Source organism: Hipposideros armiger, unplaced genomic scaffold (assembly GCF_001890085.2).
Source record: "Hipposideros armiger isolate ML-2016 unplaced genomic scaffold, ASM189008v1 scaffold_9, whole genome shotgun sequence".
NCBI lineage: Eukaryota > Metazoa > Chordata > Mammalia > Chiroptera > Hipposideridae > Hipposideros > Hipposideros armiger.
In genome coordinates, this window is record NW_017731359.1 from 4,600,320 (window position 1) to 4,619,011 (window position 18,692).

An 18,692-nucleotide genomic window follows, 5' to 3' on the forward strand; every position below is an offset into this window, starting at 1 on the left:
GAAAAAGTGAAAAAATAAAAACAATAGAGCCTCCAAGAGTTGTCGGACAACATCAAATGGTCTGAGGTAAATACTTTTTTAAATAGAGGGGTGTTTTGCTTATTTCTAATTGCTTTAGAATATAATTGATTGCCTAAAGCAAAAACAGTAGCAATGCATTGTGGATTTATAGCATATATAAAAGTAAAATGTATAACAACAATAGCACAAAGATAGGAAGGAAGAATTGGAAGTTATACTGTTGTAAGGGTATTACATGTGAAATGATGTGATAGTACTTAAAGTAGACTGTGATTAAAGATGTACATTGTAAAACTAGGGTGACCACTAAAAAAAAATAAATAAAAGAGAGAGAAGAAGAAAAGGTATAACTAATAAGCCAACAGTGGAGATAAAACAGATCACAAAAAATATTCAAAGTGTCAGCCGAGTGGCTCAGTTGGTTAAGAGCTTGCTCAAGAGTGCGAGCTCTGAGCAACAGGGTCATCGGTTCAATTCCCAGCCTGAGCTGAGCTGCCGCCAGCTAAAAAAAACAAAACAAAACTCAATCCAAAAGCAGGCAGAAAAAATAAGCGAAGAACATATGGTACAAATATAGAAAACAGAAAACAACTAGCAAGATGGCAGATTTTAATCCAACCATATCAATAACAACATGAAATGTAAATGATTTATACATACCAATTAAAAGACAGACATTGACAGGTTACCTAAAAATGCAAAACCCAATATGCAGTCTACAAAATACCCACTTTAAAGAGGGAAAGACATAAATAAGTTACAGGTAAAGAATAGGAAAAAATAAACCATGTAAACACTTATCAAAAGAAAGTGGACTAGCTACATTAACATGAGACAAAATAGACTTCAGAATAAGAAATATTGCTATGGCTAAAGAGGGACATTACATAATGATAAAGAGGTCAATTCACCGAAAAGACAATTCTAAATGTATATTTCCTCCAACAATATAGCTTCAAATACATGAAGCAAAAACTGATACATCTGAAAGGAGAACTAGACAAATCTGCAATTATAGTTGGAGACTTCAACACAACTCTCTCAGTCATCAATAGAACAAGTACATAGACATAAAATCAGCAAAGATCTATTATAGAAGACCTGAAAATAGAATTCCCCAACATAGTTCTTATCTAAGTAATTATGTGAATTCTGAGAAAAATAAAATTGCACCTGCAATAGGACTTACCTCCATGTAGGAGATGGGAACAGGTCAGAGGTGGAAGACAGACTTCCAACATGGGGAAAAAAAAGGCTTTGGTACTCAAGTTTCACAAGATAATATCAACCCTACTATCTACTCAGTCAGTATCAGAGCTCAGTTAGGAACCCTCCCTCAGGTGCTGCCTGAGGCCTTTAGGACCAATTCCAACCTTCTCAGCAGCTAGATTCCCTGCTGCATACAGTCCCACCTATTGTCCAGTCACAATGAATTACTTGCAGTTTCCTAAACCCTGGAGCCTATCAAACACATCGTTGTTCATGCCTAGCTCTCTGCTTCGAACACCCTTCTCCCACCTTTTCCTCAATATCTTGGCTGCCGTCTTTCTCTCCTTGTGCCCCTAAGGCTTCTAATACATACTTCTGCCTTAGCAGCCACCTCACTCTGTTGTATTTGCTTACCTTCAGTCTGTCCCAACAAGTTTGTGGGCTCCTTGTCTGTTTTAGCAGTCCCCAGTACAAGGCCTAGGGCAGAATCCGTGCTCATTCCATGATCGCTGAATAAAATATATCAAGAAAATACCTAGAACAGAAAATACACAATAAACCCTACTGAAAGTCTAACACCTTGAGCCACCTGTTCCCCAGAACAACAGCAAAAACGGCTCCACTAAAGAGAAGTCATCATTCAGAGAAGCCAGTCTGAGACAGTGGTTCCCATCATTTTGTCACAGTATTTGTTCTTTAGGTAACAGGTGATAAAGGAGAAAAAAAACATAACAAAAAGCTACTGTGACTATAATAATGTTTTTTAATTCATTTGCCTTTAATTAGTCACAAATGTACCTACATACATTCTCAAAAAAACAGCCCTCAATTACTGTGTGAGATGCATTGTTTATACTGTCCCCATGGAGATTTGCAGACCTTCTGTAACAATGGGATGAAAATCACTGATACAAAGAGTCATAATTAACCTACAGTCTCCAGCTAGGTAGCTGGTATTTGTGGGGAAGGAGGATGCAACATAATTCTACCAGAGCACTCTCTTGAAATTGCCTATCCTTTTGCCTTCAATTTTTATTCAATTGATAAAAGAAATGATATGTGAAGATCACACACAGGTATCAGTCTCTCAGTCTGTCTTTCTCCAACACACAGTCTTTGAAATCACTGCTGAAGAAAATTTCCATTAAATCATTCAATGTACCCTATTAAGTTCCTGTCTTGAAAAATTAGTATTAAACCCTGCTTGTAAGAACACAACGCAGCTTTCTAACAGGTTTTCATCCTATTTTCTAAGCTCCTGCAGGAAATAATAAAGGAATTCACAAGACCCCTAAAATTTCCTTATGAAAATATAACCATAAAACTATTACATGTAATTTTTAGGGGGAAAAAAAGGCTGTTTCAAAGTTCAATTACAAAGACAATTTTACAAGATGGAGTTAAAAACTCTTATAATTGATGACTATGGAAAAAAAATAATGCTATTGAGAAATACACCAAAACCTTAACTGTGGTGAAAACACAGAGAACTTTTTCTTTTTTATGCTTTTCTGAGTCTTATAAATTTTTCACAATGAGTATGCATTGATTTTTTTTATGCCTAAAGTTTAAAATATATATATTTATTGTACTTCTATCAAATAACAAAAAATATGTGACTCATTATGTTGGTCTTTTTATGTGGGATGCCAGGAAACTCAAGATCAAATTCAGCTCCCAATCTCTAAATAAATACCCTCACTTTTCACAGTATTTGTATTTAACCTTCTTAATGACTTTGGATTTTTATTTCTTTTTAACAACCTCATTGCATCTTTCATTTTATAATTACTATTTAGAAAGCAATATGATGTAATAAATATATACTTTATTTATATAATAAACAGTCCCTTTACTAGTATCATAGTGTTCATATTGTACACAAATAACAAACTCTTTACAGAGATCCAAAAAAGCAAACGGAGAAATAATATTCACCTACAAGAAAATATGCAAACATCACAGTTTCATTAGCCGCCTCATCATAAATGGCCAGGTACTGAGAAGAAGATGAAGTCTCCACAGCAAGGCCTAATTCCACTTGTCTGTCTTGGCCATTTAATCTCTGCAACAAAGATTAAGAGGCAACTTATCAAAAAACAAACCTAGTAAGCAGCAGGATGATATTTCACTTTGTGAAAAAAATAAATCAAAAAAATTCTCAAGCGGACCATTGGTTAGGAGTTGGCTTGGGATGCCAGCTCTGAGCAGCAGGGCCCCGGTTCAGATCCCACATATGAGGGCCAGTGATACTGCGCCCTCTACAGCTAAGATGGTGAACAACAGCTCAACCTGGAGCTGGGCTTCCGTCAGTGTAGGCTGCAGTGGGACTGGGCTGCAGTGGGACTGACCAGCAGCGGGTGTGAGCTTTTGTGAGCCGCCATGAGCAGCTGTCCAATGGCCGGCGAGCAAGCGACTGCCTCACCTGGGAAGAGCACAATGATAATACCAACATGGGCAAGTGAAGCGACATCCTCCACAATTAGACTGAAGAACAAAAGAACAGCAACTTGTCTGTTCCCCTTCCCAATTCCCCAATACTGTTACCCTCCCCCAATTCCTCAATAAAATCTTAAAAAAAAAAAATTTCTCAGTTTTACATGCCCAGCAGAGGCAGCACTCTATTGAGAAGTTCCATCACACCCACAGCAGGAGTGTAACCGAAGCAACCAACCCGAACAGGTGTCAGAGAACTAGACTGGTCATCTCAAACATTCATGTCTAGACAGATGCTACTCTCTGAGTCCCAGGTCCCCACAACACCGTTTGCACCACTTTCATAGAAACATATCTACATCCTGGAGATGCTGTGGCAAGAAGCACAGAGGATAGAGGTCGGGAATTTCATGTATCAAGAAGTGCCAGGGAGTCACATAGACTGCTATTTATTTTTGGCCTGCAATAAAAAATATGTCCACAGCCAAATAGTGAAGGAGGGAGACAGGAGAAAATCAGGTTTGTGGTTTTCCATATATTTGTCAGAAAAGGAAAATCAAATTTAAGAACATGAATGACAGTATGAGACCAAACTCAGGAAGTTTAGCCATCAGCACACCATGGGCCCTGAGTAATGGTGGCCAGTCTGGGCAGTTTCCCAAAGGGCCCCTCCGGAAGCAAAGAGAGTGAAAATGATCTCAGAAACACTCACAGGCTTTCAAAAGTCTGCTCCTCTCAGATCTTCAAATCAGGGAGCCACTTTCAGAGATAAGCCCCAGATGGCTCAGCAGTCTGCTAAGGAGGGAGATTCGATCCAGTGCTAGTCACTAGCAGTGCTTTTTTTTCCCCCCCCCTATCAAGGGCAGAGACCAAATATTTTAACTGAGTCACCAAGCAAACAGCCCAGTGCACACAAGAGATACTAAAAAACATCTGTTAAATTAAACTGATTCCTACTTGTACTGACCATTATACAACGTGGTTCCCAGACTGTTTGCTTAGTGTTTAGTGAAGAATTCTCAAAGAGTTTCACAAACATTTCCTTCCATTTATGACATGAAATGATCAAACAAGATGACAGGATGTGGAAACACTAGAAAAAGCCCTAACAACAGGAGCCACCCCTTCCCTAGCTCCAATAGACCAGCACCCCAAGCCCAACATTAGGCAATCCCACATCATCCCCAAGCAGCTCTGGTCCTGTCTTCCCATCCTCAGAGTCTCGCACCCCAATCTTTCTCACCCCGAGTCTCACACACAGCACAGGTCGTCTTACCATCAGACTCACACTTGAGTATCTGATAGTCTCTCGCACACATTCAGTGTCCCGCATAGGGCCACTCTCACCAGCCTCTCTCACTCTCATGGAGTCACCCTCACACTCAAGGTCTCACACACTCAGTCATCCCCACACCCAGAGTCTCTCTCATGTACACATGGAGTCTCCCTCATACTAACACCTTCACACTCACAGACTCACCCTCAGACTCAGAGTTTCACAGTCTTCTTCTAATCCAGTGTCTCTGTCTCTGTCTCTGTCTCTCTCTCTCTCACACTCACACACACACACACACACACACACACACACACACACACACACACACACACAACACACACACACACACACGTGGAGTCTTTCTCACATGCTCAGTCTCACCCTGGGGGTCTCCCACACTCTAGGAGTCACCCTTCCGCTTGAGGTCCCTCCTACGCGCACAGCGTCATGCTTTGGCACGCACTCAGCCGCAGCGTCTCATGTGCCCGGCCCGTCCACCCCGCACCCTCTCCCGGGCCCACATCCCGCACGCCGCGGCGCTGGCGGGGGCCGCGTGGAGAGTTTGACCCACAGAACCTGGCCCTGCCCCGCTAACCCCACGCGCCTGCCCGAGGCCCGTTACCTCGCGGTGGCTAGGCGCTCCACGATGCTGAGTCTCGCCGCAACCACTGCCGCCGCGCCTGCTCAGGCCCCGCCCCCGCCACGTCACCTGAGGCGGATCGCGATAGCGCGCAGCGTCGGGACAGGGCCTCCTGCTCCGCGGCAGGCCTGGCGGAGGCTCTAGAGTACTAGCCCCAGCGATTTGGCGGGCGGGGCTCAGACACCCTTATGTGCCGTCCCGGCCTCTGCGTGCACTTGGCGGCCAGCCCCCACGCCGGCCACGCCGGGGCCCACGAGGGCTGTGACCTGTGCCCAGCCACCCTTGCCAACTAGCGTGACATTCCCTGACCCTGCACGGCGTTACTCGGTACTCCGAGGTACTCAATACCGGGATGCTCCCAGGGGGAACGCTAACGGCCCGCACACCCTGCTCTATGTGACCCTTGGCCTGGGCCCCACACCCAGGGGAACCCCATACAGCTCATACTGGGAGCTCTAAACAGCCTCCTTACCCGGTTCACAGCCAACTGCCTAGGGACCTTAGGGAGACACTGACCCAGGACTTGTCCTCCAGACCACCACACATCCATTGAGGCCCCACAGACACATGGACACTGCTGGGCTTCCAGCCAACCCTGAGGCTTAGGCTTGAGGACATTTTTCAGTTCTCATTTTGCCTGATCTGGCTGACTTCCCTCAGGGGACTTCACCCTCCTGCCTCTTTATGTCCCTCTGGTTTTGCCTCTTCCATGTCCTAAGGCTCCTTTTCCTCTGGTGGTTAATGGGGTTGTCTAGGGCCTTTTGACTTCACCAGCAGCTGAACCTCAGCTTCCGGTCCACACTTCAAGCATCTCTTCTGGGCCATGGACTCATTTCCCCCAGATATGTTCACAACTGCATATTCCACTTTCAGACTGACCATACCCAAACACCTGCTCCCGCCAAACAGTGACCCACCAGAGATGGACAGCACCCTGGACCCTTCCTCCTCCAGCCTCCTAAACCCTGCATCTCATGGTTTTCTTCTCCCCAGCCTTAATAGCCTCCCAATCCCTATCCTGCTCCCTCCAACCCATCCCCACAGGGTAGGGGGTGCTCCAATACGGTAGGAATAACTTCAAAACTCTGCCTAAAAACCCTTCCATCTTTCTCCCTATAGACCTGAGACGATGATCCTTAAAGAGCCCTCACTGATGCTGCCCTCATGCTCTCTGCTTGGAATAACTTCTTTAAGTGTCAATGACAGTTTGTATATATTTGGAGTCATTAGTCTGACCATTTTCCCCCGGATGAGTTCCTCCTGCCTCCCTGGAGGCTCTGGACACTTGTGTCGCTGAGTGGCAGCCAGTTCACTTGCCCTTGCAATAGCCACATGTACAACCTTCCAGCTCCCAGACCTCTGGATTTGCTGTCTCACACCCAGTTACAGCAGCCCACCCACTGAAGCCCACTATGCACCAAGCACTGAATTGGATGTTCTCCAACACCATCAGTGTTCCTCAGGACTACCCTGCAGGGTATATTTATTCATCCCCATTCTTCAGATGAGCAAATTGGGGCTCAGGGAGGTCAGGAGACTCCCCAGGCTACTTGGCTGGAGCTGGTAGAGCTCAGATTTGAAGCCTTGTCTGCTGGTCCTGAAGCCTGCTCTGACTCCATGCCCTCTCTGCAGCTGTGAAACCAAGGGTGGTGGCTCAGCTGAAATGGGTCAAGGGTGAATGGGTGGCTGCAAGGCCGCCACATGGTCTGTGGGTGTCGGCAGAATTGGGAGTCAGGCTGCGCAGGGCCTGGGGGGTAAGGGTTTGCTCCCTTTCATGTAGTCATCCTTTTACCAAGGCCAGCGATGCAACTGGACCTGTGTATCCGTAGGCACCCTCACCCTCTGGGCCACCCCTTCTTCCAGGTTTGGCCAATAATTGGTGCCGTGAAAGGTTTCAGAGTGCCCTCTAGTGGCCCAGAATGTATCAAAGCCTGAAGCCCTGGCTGGCCCTGCCCTGTGGAGGCAGAAACTGGGGCTCCTACCTCAACTGGCCCTGGCTCCTGGCTCTGTACCACAGAATTCAGGCCTGGATCCTATCCCTATGCATGTTTCCCTGTCTCGACTCTGTTTCTATCTTTATCCATCTCCATTTGCTCCCCAGTCTCTTAGTCCCTGTCTCTGCCAATTTTGGCCTCTCTCCATACCAGTCTCAGCCTAGTATCTCTTCTTTCCTCAATCTCACTCTGTCCCCAAAGCAGGACAGATGGTGGGTAGATGAGCTGAAACAAAGTAGATGGGTGAGGTCTAGAACTCTAGGTTCAAAGGATGCTGAGACCCTCAAGCTGAGAGAAAAGGGTAGGGAGTCCAGCCAGGGTGACGTGCAGGATTGTCCTTGGTACCCATATCTAGGGTGGCATGTGGGGCCTGCTGACTAAGCAGAAGCAGGAGCTATATTCCAACAGGAATGTTTCAAATCCCAGGAGGGGAACTAGATTCCAGAAGAGGTGGCAGGAGAATGAAGCCCAAAGAAGTGCACAGGAGCCATGCTTTGGTGCTGAGAACCCATCAAGGCCCCAGGAAAAGTCTAATCCCAGATTACCTACCTCTTTAGCCCCTTTACCCTTCCACTACCTCCCTCCTCTCATGCTCAGAGCAGAGCCTAGGCCAAGGTACTTTACAGCATCCAGAATACTTTTATTGCCAGAATCGAGGTACAGCCTGCTCAGAGCCCCATTGCAGGGCCCACCGCTCAGGAACAAAGGGAGAGACAGATGCTGGGTATGTACACAACAGAGAAAATCCAGCTCCACAGAAACCTTGTGGGAGATCAGCACAGTCTAGACTGACTGTGGCTTTGGGGCCACCCTAGAGGCTAGACCCATGTCTTGGCCTATTGCTGTTGCCTACTTGGAGACCGAGACCACCAAGGCAGATTCCGATTCTACAGCCCTGTTATCACAGGGAGACCTATGCAGCACCTCTGAGTCAGACAGAAAACCCCCAAGGGGGCTCCAAGGCACCTGGCTTTCACAGGGGCCCACTCAAGTTTCTGAGTTAATCCCTGCACACTAAACACCACTGAGCTGCCTGGTGGAGGTAGGTGTTAGGCAAGATAGGCAGCAGCCCTATCTCCTTTCAGCCCTTTGCCAGCTCACTTGTGTGCTAGCAAAACCCTAGGGCAGGGTGGCAATATGGTAGGGTTAGCAAGAGGGCAGTTCAGGGAAGCTCTGAGTCACCTTGGCTGCTTCCTTGAGTTCTCTTTCTTCATGAGGATCTAAAAGGCCATAGCACTGGGCCCTGCTCTCATTCTTGAACCACAGTCCCAGGGCAAAGGGAGCCAGCATCAATACTGTGGGAAATAGCCCAACCGAGGGGATAAGAGCTCCTGGAACACAGCCCCCAAAACTTGGGGGGTGGGCATCTGCTGCCCAATCCTGAGCTAGGCTGTTTTTGGAGGTAAGGAAGGTAAGAGTGAATGTCCCAGAGCCTGGGAACCACAGAGGACACAACAGCCCGCCCCTGCCCGCAGGGGAAACAGGGCTACCCGCTCCAAAGCCACAGTCAGACTATGGAGCAGCTAGGCCACAGAGAAGCCAGCAGCTCCAGCCACCCATGGCCAGTAGCAGGCCCACCTGTGTTCAGTGTGTGGGAAGGATCACCCTAGGGATGAGGAGCCCATCCCTGGGGCTTTTGGGAATAGGGACCACAGTTCAGCCATATCACTCACTGGAAGGCTGAGGGGCCAGGGCCTGGTACATGAATGTGAAAAGGCCACAGGGGTAGGAGGAACACATGGCCCCTCAGTTGGGGATTGGATCCAGGTGCTAGCCAATTCACCCGTGGGACCAGTCCTGAGGTCACAATTCCATCAGCAGCAGCATTCTTTCCATGAAGGGCCCCTCGAGTGAGTGCAGACTATTTCTTCTTTCCTCATTCCCAGAGAAAGGATAAGAAACAGTACTTCCCATGGCAGACGTTTCACACTCCAAGACCCAGGGCCTTGGATGACCAGTCACAAACTGCTAAACTCATGGGCTATGGCAGCCCTGGAGGCCAAGAGAAGCAGCTGTGGCCAAGCCATCGCACAGCCCTGCCTAGTCCAAGAATCAGGGCCCAAGGAGCACGCGTTTCAGATAGGCCAGAGTAGTGGCATTGGCTAGCATTTCAATGTGCTCGCTGCCTGGCAGCGCCTGCAATGATACTTCCTGCTCCTGGTGGTTGCGCCAGGTCTGGCAGTGCAGTGCACTCTGCAAGTTCACAGTGCCATCTCCATCACCAAAGTAGATTTTAGGGTCGCGGTCCGGGAGGCTCTCGTAGTAGAAGGAGTCTGGCGTGGGGACACCAGTGCCATAGAGGCAGTGCATCTGCACACCAGGTGGCACCATGGTTTCAACCAGCCCTTCCGTGTCCTGCCGCATGAGCCAGCCATCTTCGAAGCCAATGTCCTGGAAGAACTGGTGATAGTCGCGCAGCGTGTAGTTGGTCGTGGGTGTGCGCACAAACACCTTCTCAGGTGACCAGGTATAGTTGTAAGGCAACAGCCAGCTGGTAGAGACGGCAGACCGCTGCTGCTCCCGGATCTTCAGGGGACTAATGACCGGGATCCGGTTGTTGTCCCCTGCAGGAAGAGGGCTCCAGTGAGTCTGTGCTCAGGAATGCAAGCTGGCTGGGCATCATGTTCACCACCAGGGAGGGACCCTGCTGGACCCCAGCCAGTGGCCCAGTCAGCACACCAATAGCTCTACACTGTAATCATCGTTATAATTCCCATGACTGCACTGGCCTTTACTGTTTCCCTTTATTTTTGCTGCATCTCTGGGAAGCACCCAACCAAGACTTGTTTCTTTGCCTTTTGCATTTTGTCACTAGGGATTTAGGCAACACACACCCACATGGTGACTTATCACTGTGGGCACTGACCTTATCGAAGGTGAATCAGCAGGTTGTCAGCCCACAGGCACATTCCTCTTTTTTTATTATTTTTTTTATTATATTGAGCTATGTAAACATTCTTCCTAGGCTTAGACCTGTAGCCAGCCAGCCCTGGTCTCATACCAGCCACTTACCTTACCTGTCACTGACCTGGACAGGGCAGGAGAGAAGGCTGCAGACAGTGTGAGAGTCCATCTCACACAGGAATGCCAACAACACAAGCACACCCGCCAGCCAGTGAGACCTCCAGAGATTGAGCTGGAGCTTGGGAACAGGAGCCTCTGACCCTGTTCAGGACCCATGACCAACCATCATCACTCTACCTCTCTGACTGACCACAGGAAAACAGCTCTGCCTGCTGGGGCCTGACTCTAAGGCCTCCGAAAAAGGGGAACCCCCTGGCTAGGGGTCCATGACTACCACCCCTCCCAATTCCCACCCCTGCTCCCAGACTACAAGGGCCTGAAAGAACAGCTTCCCAGCATCTGAGGCAAAACTCTAACAGGACTCATAGGGAAGCTGCCCAGCCAATCCAGAGTCACTACTGGAATAGGCATTGGTCTGACCTGATCACAACAATCAGTTGACCATCAAGCAGGTCAGGCCGTGTCAGTGACTTGAGGAAGAAAGCTCATCAGACGTTTGGCACAGCCCTAGCTCATGGCTCCTAAAGTGAGGGGCCATGTGGCTCACACCCAATCCCTAGAGGGAAGAAAGCCCTATGGCTGCAGCTGGCAGGCTCTGACAGTTGTGAAAAGGCAGGTGGACTGGAGATGAATGAGGAAGGAGATAGCTTTCCCAACTGCCTAGCAAGCAGGCCCAAACAGATCTGCACCTGCTTCCTTCCTGTGTTGCCCACAGAGGTTCCCCGCCGCTACACATGGAGATGTAGCTCATAAACAGGAAACTGCAGTTCAGCCTTCCTTCTCTGGGGCAAAGGTGGGATGAAGTAAGGATGGGGTAAGAGAGAGGGAGAAGACTCCCCCAAAGAACTCTGGGTCAAACCAAGTTAGACCAGCCAGGCCTGAGCACAGTGTGTGTACACATGTGCACAAGCAAGTACCCGTATGACCAATAGCTCTGCCACTCCATGTTCATGCAGTAATAGACTTACACAGACAATAAGGGTCATCAACTAGAGAGATAACATTAGGAGTAGTGTTGGATTCTCTTTTGGAAAAAGAGATATTTAGAAAAGAATACCATTCTGGAGAAAGAAGGGTTTTGACCTAAGAGAAGAGATGTGAGGGTGGCCCAGGAGGATGCTGTAGAGGGAACGAGAAGATGCCACCCCCAACACATCCCCCCATGCTGGGCCAGGCAGGGTCTTACCTGAGGCCAGGACGCGCAGGGTCTTGGCCACGCCCCCCCAGGGCGCACCCAGTGCCACAAAGGCACGGATATACTTGTCCTTCCAGGCCTGTGGCTGCCGCTGCAGAAAGTAGAGCGTGTACATGTTGCCCATACTGTGGGCAACCAGCACCACGGGGCCCCCATACAGCTGGTACATCGCCTCGATCATCTCCTGGAGGGCCAGGAAGTAGGGCCCGTTTTCATCTGCAGGCCAGAGCCAGGCAGGCGTCAGGCAAGAAGGGTCCTAAGGCCTGAATCACTGACCATTTCTCAGGCCAGACCCAGGACTAGGTCAGTGGGGAGAGTGCTCAAATCCCAATGGGAATGGTCTGGTTTCCCCTCAGGTTCCATGAAGGTAGGAAACAAAGGGGTTCCTTTTCCGTTCCTCAGACTCACTATCTCTCCCCAGGGCTCAGAGGCCCAGAAATCCTGGGGTGAGGGATGGGGAAAGACAGGACAGATTGACCAGGGGTGGTAGCTGTTACCACTGGGCTAGGCACCAGAGGCCCACGGGTAGGGGAGAGCTCAGGGCCTGTGGTGGCTATGACCTCCTTGTCCCCACCTCCTAAGACCTAAGGTAGGAAACAAGGGTGACCACTTACTTGGGGCTCGGCGCCAGTCGTAGGGGGCTCCCTGGACATCCTCACCCCGTGTGTAGCCCCAGCCCACAAGGCTTTCCACCATGGTGTGAAAATAGGAGCCTGTAGACAGAAATGCATAGGATTAGAGAAGATGCAACCAGTGTCAGCCACCTACATACACCCCACATGCCCAGAAGACAGTGACACACCTACGCGGAGAGCTCTCTGAGGGGGGGCTGTGTGCCCATATAACACAGACAGTTCACAGGTTATCCCTTCAAACACACAGGGTTCCTCCCACTCTAGGAGTCCAGCAAAACCTCCATCTGGCCCTATTCCTGAAAAGCATGAGAAGGGCTACATACCCATACTGCTTTTGCTGGGGTCCAGGAACTCCAGTGAGAAGGTCTTCCCAAAGCCGGGGACATGCACATCCACACCATCAGGAAACTGGGTGGCCCGGGATGTTCTGTTGTACACAAGCCTGTCAGTAGGGGAAATTGAGCTGGTGACACACAGTTGGCACAGAACTTGGGTGTGTCTCAATACTGCCCTGTGTCCTGAGCCATACTCTCTTCCCATCCTCAGGTTTGGTCAGATGTATAGGGGAGGCCAAAAAGTAACTACTGGGGTTCAGAGCTAGTCTCCAGAGATGTGCTTCTGTGATGTACAGATTATTTTGAGCTAAGGGCAATTTTAGCTTCAGTCAGGCTCAAGAAAAACTTCTGCCCCTCCCTTTAACTACCTAGAAGAACTTGAATTAGGAGCCTTGCCCATAATAAGAGATTATCAGCGATTATCTCTTTTTGACCCATCTACAGGGGTAGGGCAAGCTTCTATTTATTAAACATCTGCTCTTCTTATCATTCTGCAATGACCCTTTGAAGCCCCCAGGGCACCTTACCTCATCCCTAGATCAGAATGTCTTCTATACCCTTTTCTCCTTTCTGTCTCTGAACCTCTCTTGCATGTGGGGGTCTCTGATTCTCTCATGTATGTGGGATTTCCACACATGTACAATAAATTTGGTTATCTTCTCTTGCTAATCTATCTCATATCTATTTGATCAGTAGACCAGCTAAAAGAACCTTGAGGGTAAAGGAAAGTTTGTTCGTCCCCCACATAACAAAGCAAGGTTATAAAGCACAGATCAGAGTGAGGACTCCCACCAAGGCTCACTCCAAAAATCGACCCCAGGACCCCCACTGAGACAATATTCCCTTCTTCTCAATGTCACCCACCCCAGAATGCAGGTCTTGGTTCTGGCTCACAGAGGGAAGTGCCAGGCCTGACTCTGCCACAAACCTCACACTTGACCCCAAAAAGCAGGCAGTCTAACCTCGCAGGCTCCTATCGCTCCACCTCTAAAGACCCAGCTCCTGTCACCCACCATAACATATCACAGGACAAAGGAGACATTCAGAGCAGCACACAACACAACCAGACAACGAGACACCCAACTCCATAGCTGCTATGTGGGTGGACAGGCAAGGCCTGGAGAATGATGAGGACAGGGTAGTGGGAGACAGGAGGAAAGCCTTATGCCAGGCCTGGAACCCTGCTCTGGCCTCCCCTGATACCAAGGAGGCAAATATGCCCGAGAAAACGTAGGCTAGACTTGCAGTCCCTGGTGGTCCTGAGTCGCACTCCCCGCTTAAAGATCAGCCACAGAAAGCTGGCAGGGTTCCCCACATTGACCCAAATAATACTGGGTTGTCGGAAAAGTCATGATGCATTTTTCCAACGAAAAACAGAAAAAATACGTCATGACTTTTCCGACAATCCAATAGGTCCATGTGGCCTACTATCTCTAGGGCAATCTGTAGATTATGTGAATAGCCACTCAACAAAGTGCAGAAAATAGTTCTGGAAAGCAGTGCAGCTCTGTGTTAGGTGAAAGTCTAAACAGGTCACAGGAACAATGAAGGTAGACAAGCCCCTCTTGGTATCAGCCCACACCTCCAATTGGCAGTACCTGAGGCCATGTCTCTGGTACAAAAATAGAAATGCAGATCAATAGCCCAGAAATAACTTTAATCACACACAGAGGAGGAAAAGAGTCAACAATGCAGGCATCTTAAAACAACTGAGAAGGTAAATCTCTGGGAGGAAAAAAATTTAATTTGTTAAGATTAGATTCCGCTCAAACCTTTATTGAGCACCAGTTGTGTTCCAGGTTGCTATAAAGATAAAAGAGATATATAGTCCCTGCCTTCAGGAAGCTCAGTCTTGGAGGGAAACAACTCAGGGTCACAGAATTCTAGGTTTGAATCCTGGTTCTGCCACTTATGAGCTGAGTGACCCTAGTCAATTTTGTAATGGATCTGAGCTTCCAGATTTCCTCCACTGCAAAACAGGTTTGTAAATAGCACCTGTTTCATTGGGTTGTCATAAGACTAAATGAAAGTATGTAAGATGTACAGTGTCTATATTCAATAAACAGTACATAATTCTTATTATTGGGAAACATCCTTGGAAACAAAGTTTGCCGAGGGTTAGAGGAAACAGGCCTGTGGCATGGGGGAAGGAGAGGTTAACAGCCCTGGGAAGTGGCAGGGACCTAGCTCAGGTTTTAAAGGTTGAATGGGAGGAAATTTATCAGGCAAAGGGCATAGAAGTAGATTCCAGGTTGAAAGAACAGTGTCTGCAAAGGCATAGAGACATGGCATATCCCAGGAAGAACAAGCAGCTGAAGGGGCAGGTGTGGCCAAGCCAGAGGCAAGAGAAGGGGCTGGGGCCATGTTGAGGCTAAGAACAGAGGCTAGACCATAGATACCAGGGGTAGGGCTTGAGGCACAAGGCATGGAATGGAGAGGGTAGAGACAAGAGCAGCGGGAAAGGAAAGAAAGTTCTGCCTGAGATTGCAAAATGTGGTGCCTACCAGACCGAGGAAATGGGAAGAGAGAAAGGTCAGTGACCTTGCGGTCTCTTGAGGTGGGGATGAGATGGAAACGGACTCTGGAGGCCTCTTTAGGTTGAGTTGTTGAGCAGCACCCCATCTGTGCCCCAGCTCCCACCTGATATTGTCGATCCAGCAGTCAATGATGACAGGCAGCAGCAGTTCGAGGTTCAGCCAGAGTGTGAAGTAGCTGTCCGTTTTTTTGGAACAGAGGTAGTGCACAACCTTCGGCTTGTCCAGCTTTGCCTCCAGCTGGTTGCCCAAATCACCAGGCACTGTAGCGGGGCATACAGCATGCATGAGGCCCTGGGCCTGACAGGCAGACAACCTCAAGGCTTGAACTCAAAGGCCTTCCACCCACAGCCATCCCACACAACAGGGTAGGCAGGGCCTTGTTCACTCTGACTGAAGGAGTGGGAAACAGGACAGAGCACTGTCCTACTTAACCCGTCAAAATTGAATCAAGACAACGCACTCCAAGACAGGCTTGTGGAGGAGGGAATGAACAGAAACAAAGTTGAAAGAAGCTCATACTGGCACCTGCTGACCTACCAAGGTCCCCAGGCCACAGCCCAGTAAGGTTTCACAGGGCAGATCATCGAGAGTGCCCTAGCATCTTGGCACCCCTGGACCAAGCATTGGAGGTGGCTAACCTGAACCAACACATCATTCTGGCCATAGCCCAGTGGTGGGTGGGGATGAACAGTCCTCAAGGGTGATTTCTCTCTACCCAAGCTGGCCTATTGAGTCTACACAGAGCCCTAGGGGGCCTTGTGACACTCAAACCTATACCCATTACTCCACTGCCCCACATTCAAGGCGCTTTAAGGTCTATTTACTCCCAGTGACCTTTCAGGCTTCACCTGCTCCCACATGCCATGCTCTCGACACCTCCCAAATTCATCTTCATTTAGGATCCACGATCACTAAGTGAACAACCAGAGCTTGGCTCTCTAGGTGTTTACTGGGCTCAGACTGTGAACCCAGCCCAGCAGAGGGCACGCCCATCCTGTGCACCATTTCAGTGTCCTCAGGGCAGCCATGGGAGGCAGCTGCAGCGCTTGCCTTCACCTCCTTTCATGATGCAGGTACAAAAGTGGGGAGTCCCCAACATGACAGCCTCTGGATGACATGCCTGTGGACTGGGCTGGGGAGTGCAAAGATCTTGGTCATTGTCTCCACCAAAGGAAATGGCTGAAAGAGGAAGTCACCAGAGCTGCTTTGCTTGGATATCTTTTACCCTGGCCAGGCTGTGTGACCTCTAAAAATAGTATGGTCACTTCCTGAGCCCCCTTGTGCCTAGAACTAGGACAAGAGCCATCCACGTGCCTTTCACCTCAAATAACACTGGGAGAGAATGTCATTATTATGCTCACTTTATAGATGAAGAGACTGAGGCTGGGAGAGGTAGAAATGGCTTATCTGTAGTCCCTTCCCCCTGCCTAGCGTCTTCTTCTGTATCACTTCTCTGGTCTCTGCTTCCTCTACCACCAGTTTGAATCCCACCCATAGAGGCTGGTCACCCTTGCATGCTGATCCTCTGGTGGCCAAGGGCAGGTCCCTGCTCTGTGCTCAGTAACAGCTTGTCCACTGCCCGCCATGGGTTTTCCTAGGATTAATGCCAACAGCCTCACTCTCTGAGAAGCTGAGCAGGTCAGGATTCCAGTTGCTCTGTGACTCTAGGTTGGAATTGAAGCTCCTCTGCTGTGACCTAGGATAACCAAGAACTCAATAAATTAATGAGTGCAGTTAGCACCAATCTAAGAGAAAAGGCTGCATGCCTTTCATGGACCACTCACTTCCCAATGCCACACCCTTTATACTCAGAACTCCTCAGGCCCACCCATGGCTCCCTGAGGGCCCCCAGGATAAAGTCCAGATGACCCAACCAGTCAGGAGCTTACATAAACCACTCCTTCCCCCACAACTTCATTCTAGATAGCCCGGACTGCCTCCCTCCCTCCAATATGTAGTTCCCTGTGCCTGGAACTCTCTTTTGGCCACAGCTCCAGCTGCATACTCGAGGAAGCCTTCCCTGATTAGGTCAGTGGATTCTCTGTGCTTGCCCAGCACAGACCTCATCTCTGGGGATTATCCTGCAAGTTTAGGGAAGGCAGGGCCAAGTCTGCCCAATTCCCATAGTGAACCTGGGCCCAGTATCCTCCTGGAGCATTTCCTAACCCAGAGCTCATGGTGGGGGACTCCTTGGGACCAAACTGCCTGCCAATCCTACCCTTCTGTGATCTAGCCACCAGATGATCAGCATCTAAGGGTGACCAGCAGGTACTCCCAGCAGAAACAGCATAGGGGTCATACTGAAGCAGACTCAGTATGTAACATATACCTCAGCATGCCTCTGCCTTCAGGAGTCCTGGCTGGTCACTGGCACACTACCTTTGGGTGGGAGTGACAGCCTGCATTAGGCATTCAAGGTCCTCAAGACAGAGGTCTCATTCCTGCCCACCACCACAAGGAAACACTGTGGGGTAAGCAGGAGAGGTCGCCTAACTACAACATAGCTTAGTCCAAGTAGGTCTAGAAGGGTAAAAGTACAGGCACACTCCCTGACATCTGTTCATAGCCACTGTCCCAACTTTTACTGTCTTTAGTCATCAGATTCCCTAGGGCCTTCTCCCTCAGGCACAATGCCATCCATTTTATAAGTTTGAGGGGAGGCCTGTCCTGCTAGGATAGCAATCCTTTCCCAAAGAGCTTCCTTCCAGCAATGCCCTCTGTGTGAGGCTGGAAGGGTCGAGGGAGACAGCCTCCTAGCCAAGCCCAAGTTAACGTTAAGGCCCCTGGGGGCCAACTCTAAGGCCACCTTTCCCCAGCACTGGCCCTCAGGAGTGGGGCCAAAGGACCTCAGTGTTTTGCAGCTAAAAAATGGTGATAAGGCGAGGCAAGGTTTGGGACTTTTGTGGACCGGAGAACCGATAGAAAACTGCACTTACCCCCATATTCTACAGGGAATGTGACAGAGAGGCTGACCACACCCGCGCCCAGTATGGCGGGAGGTGGACGGACCGACCCAGGCGACACGACAGTCATACGCTCCCCAACTCCGTGCTTAGAGCAGACGCAAACCGGGAAGATAGCCCTCCCTCCTGCCCCGTGTCCTGCCCGACGCACGAGCAAACAGACAGACCCACGACTGGACGCGCGCCTCACCCAGGACCACCGGAGGGGGACGTCCGGCCGGGAGCGCCGGGTCTGCGAGCAGCAGGAGGAACAGGAGGCCACCCGGGAGCAGGGCTGCGCGGCAGGGACAGGGGCAGAGACCCATGGCGTGAATAGGTAGGTCCACGTCCGAGGCGCGGATTCAGCGCTCCGGGCTCGCGCCTAGGCCCGGGCGCGGCGACGCGCTTAACCCCGCCGCCCACCACCACCCACAGCGGCCAGGCCAAT

The 18,692-nt window shown here is 49.5% G+C and overlaps 2 protein-coding genes across 13 annotated transcripts in view; both read right to left on the reverse strand.

Moving 5' to 3' along the window:
• SLC7A6 (solute carrier family 7 member 6) overlaps positions 1-18,692 on the reverse strand; it is a 53,945-nt gene that overhangs the window by 28,922 nt on the left and 6,331 nt on the right. For 2 of the 9 annotated variants that reach the window (XR_002125402.1, XM_019655045.1), the window contains exons 1-3: positions 5,565-6,062; positions 3,173-3,295; positions 1,645-1,765 (exon numbers count right to left, since the gene is read on the reverse strand). The gene's annotated coding sequence lies outside the window, so the exon portion shown is untranslated. Of the gene's footprint in view, positions 1-1,644; positions 1,766-3,168; positions 3,296-4,378; positions 4,552-5,146; positions 5,249-5,323; positions 5,472-5,564; positions 6,073-18,692 lie in introns of those variants that run through there. The other 7 variants (XM_019655057.1, XM_019655066.1, XM_019655049.1 and 4 more) reach the window with 7 other exon arrangements.
• Positions 8,193-18,681, reverse strand: PLA2G15 (phospholipase A2 group XV). Of its 4 annotated transcripts, none has more exons than XM_019655115.1 (6): positions 18,456-18,680; positions 15,406-15,562; positions 12,754-12,872; positions 12,410-12,508; positions 11,787-12,011; positions 8,193-10,140 (listed from the first exon to the last, which is right to left on the reverse strand). In XM_019655115.1, the coding sequence occupies exons 1-6, from the start codon at positions 18,568-18,570 to the stop codon at positions 9,629-9,631; spliced, it is 1,227 nt and encodes a 408-aa protein (XP_019510660.1). In that variant the 5' UTR covers positions 18,571-18,680; the 3' UTR covers positions 8,193-9,628. The 4 variants fall into 4 exon arrangements, with proteins under 4 accessions (XP_019510660.1, XP_019510671.1, XP_019510678.1 ...); XM_019655126.1 differs by lacking the exon at positions 18,456-18,680 and adding an exon at positions 16,664-16,803; XM_019655133.1 differs by lacking the exon at positions 15,406-15,562 and having other exon boundaries at positions 11,787-11,979; positions 18,456-18,681.

What these genes read in the sequence shown, in the direction of transcription:
- PLA2G15 (XM_019655115.1), bottom strand. Translation starts at nt 18,570, where the DNA reads ATGGGTCTCTGCCCCTGTCCCTGCCGCGCAGCCCTGCTCCCGGGTGGC. An exon ending in TCCCCCTCCGGTGGTCCTGG is followed by an intron (nt 15,563 to 18,455) that starts GTGAGGCGCGCG and finishes GCCCCGCTACAG; the next exon opens with TGCCTGGTGATTTGGGCAAC. An exon ending in CCTGCGCGTCCTGGCCTCAG is followed by an intron (nt 10,141 to 11,786) that starts GTAAGACCCTGC and finishes CTCTTCCTGCAG; the next exon opens with GGGACAACAACCGGATCCCG.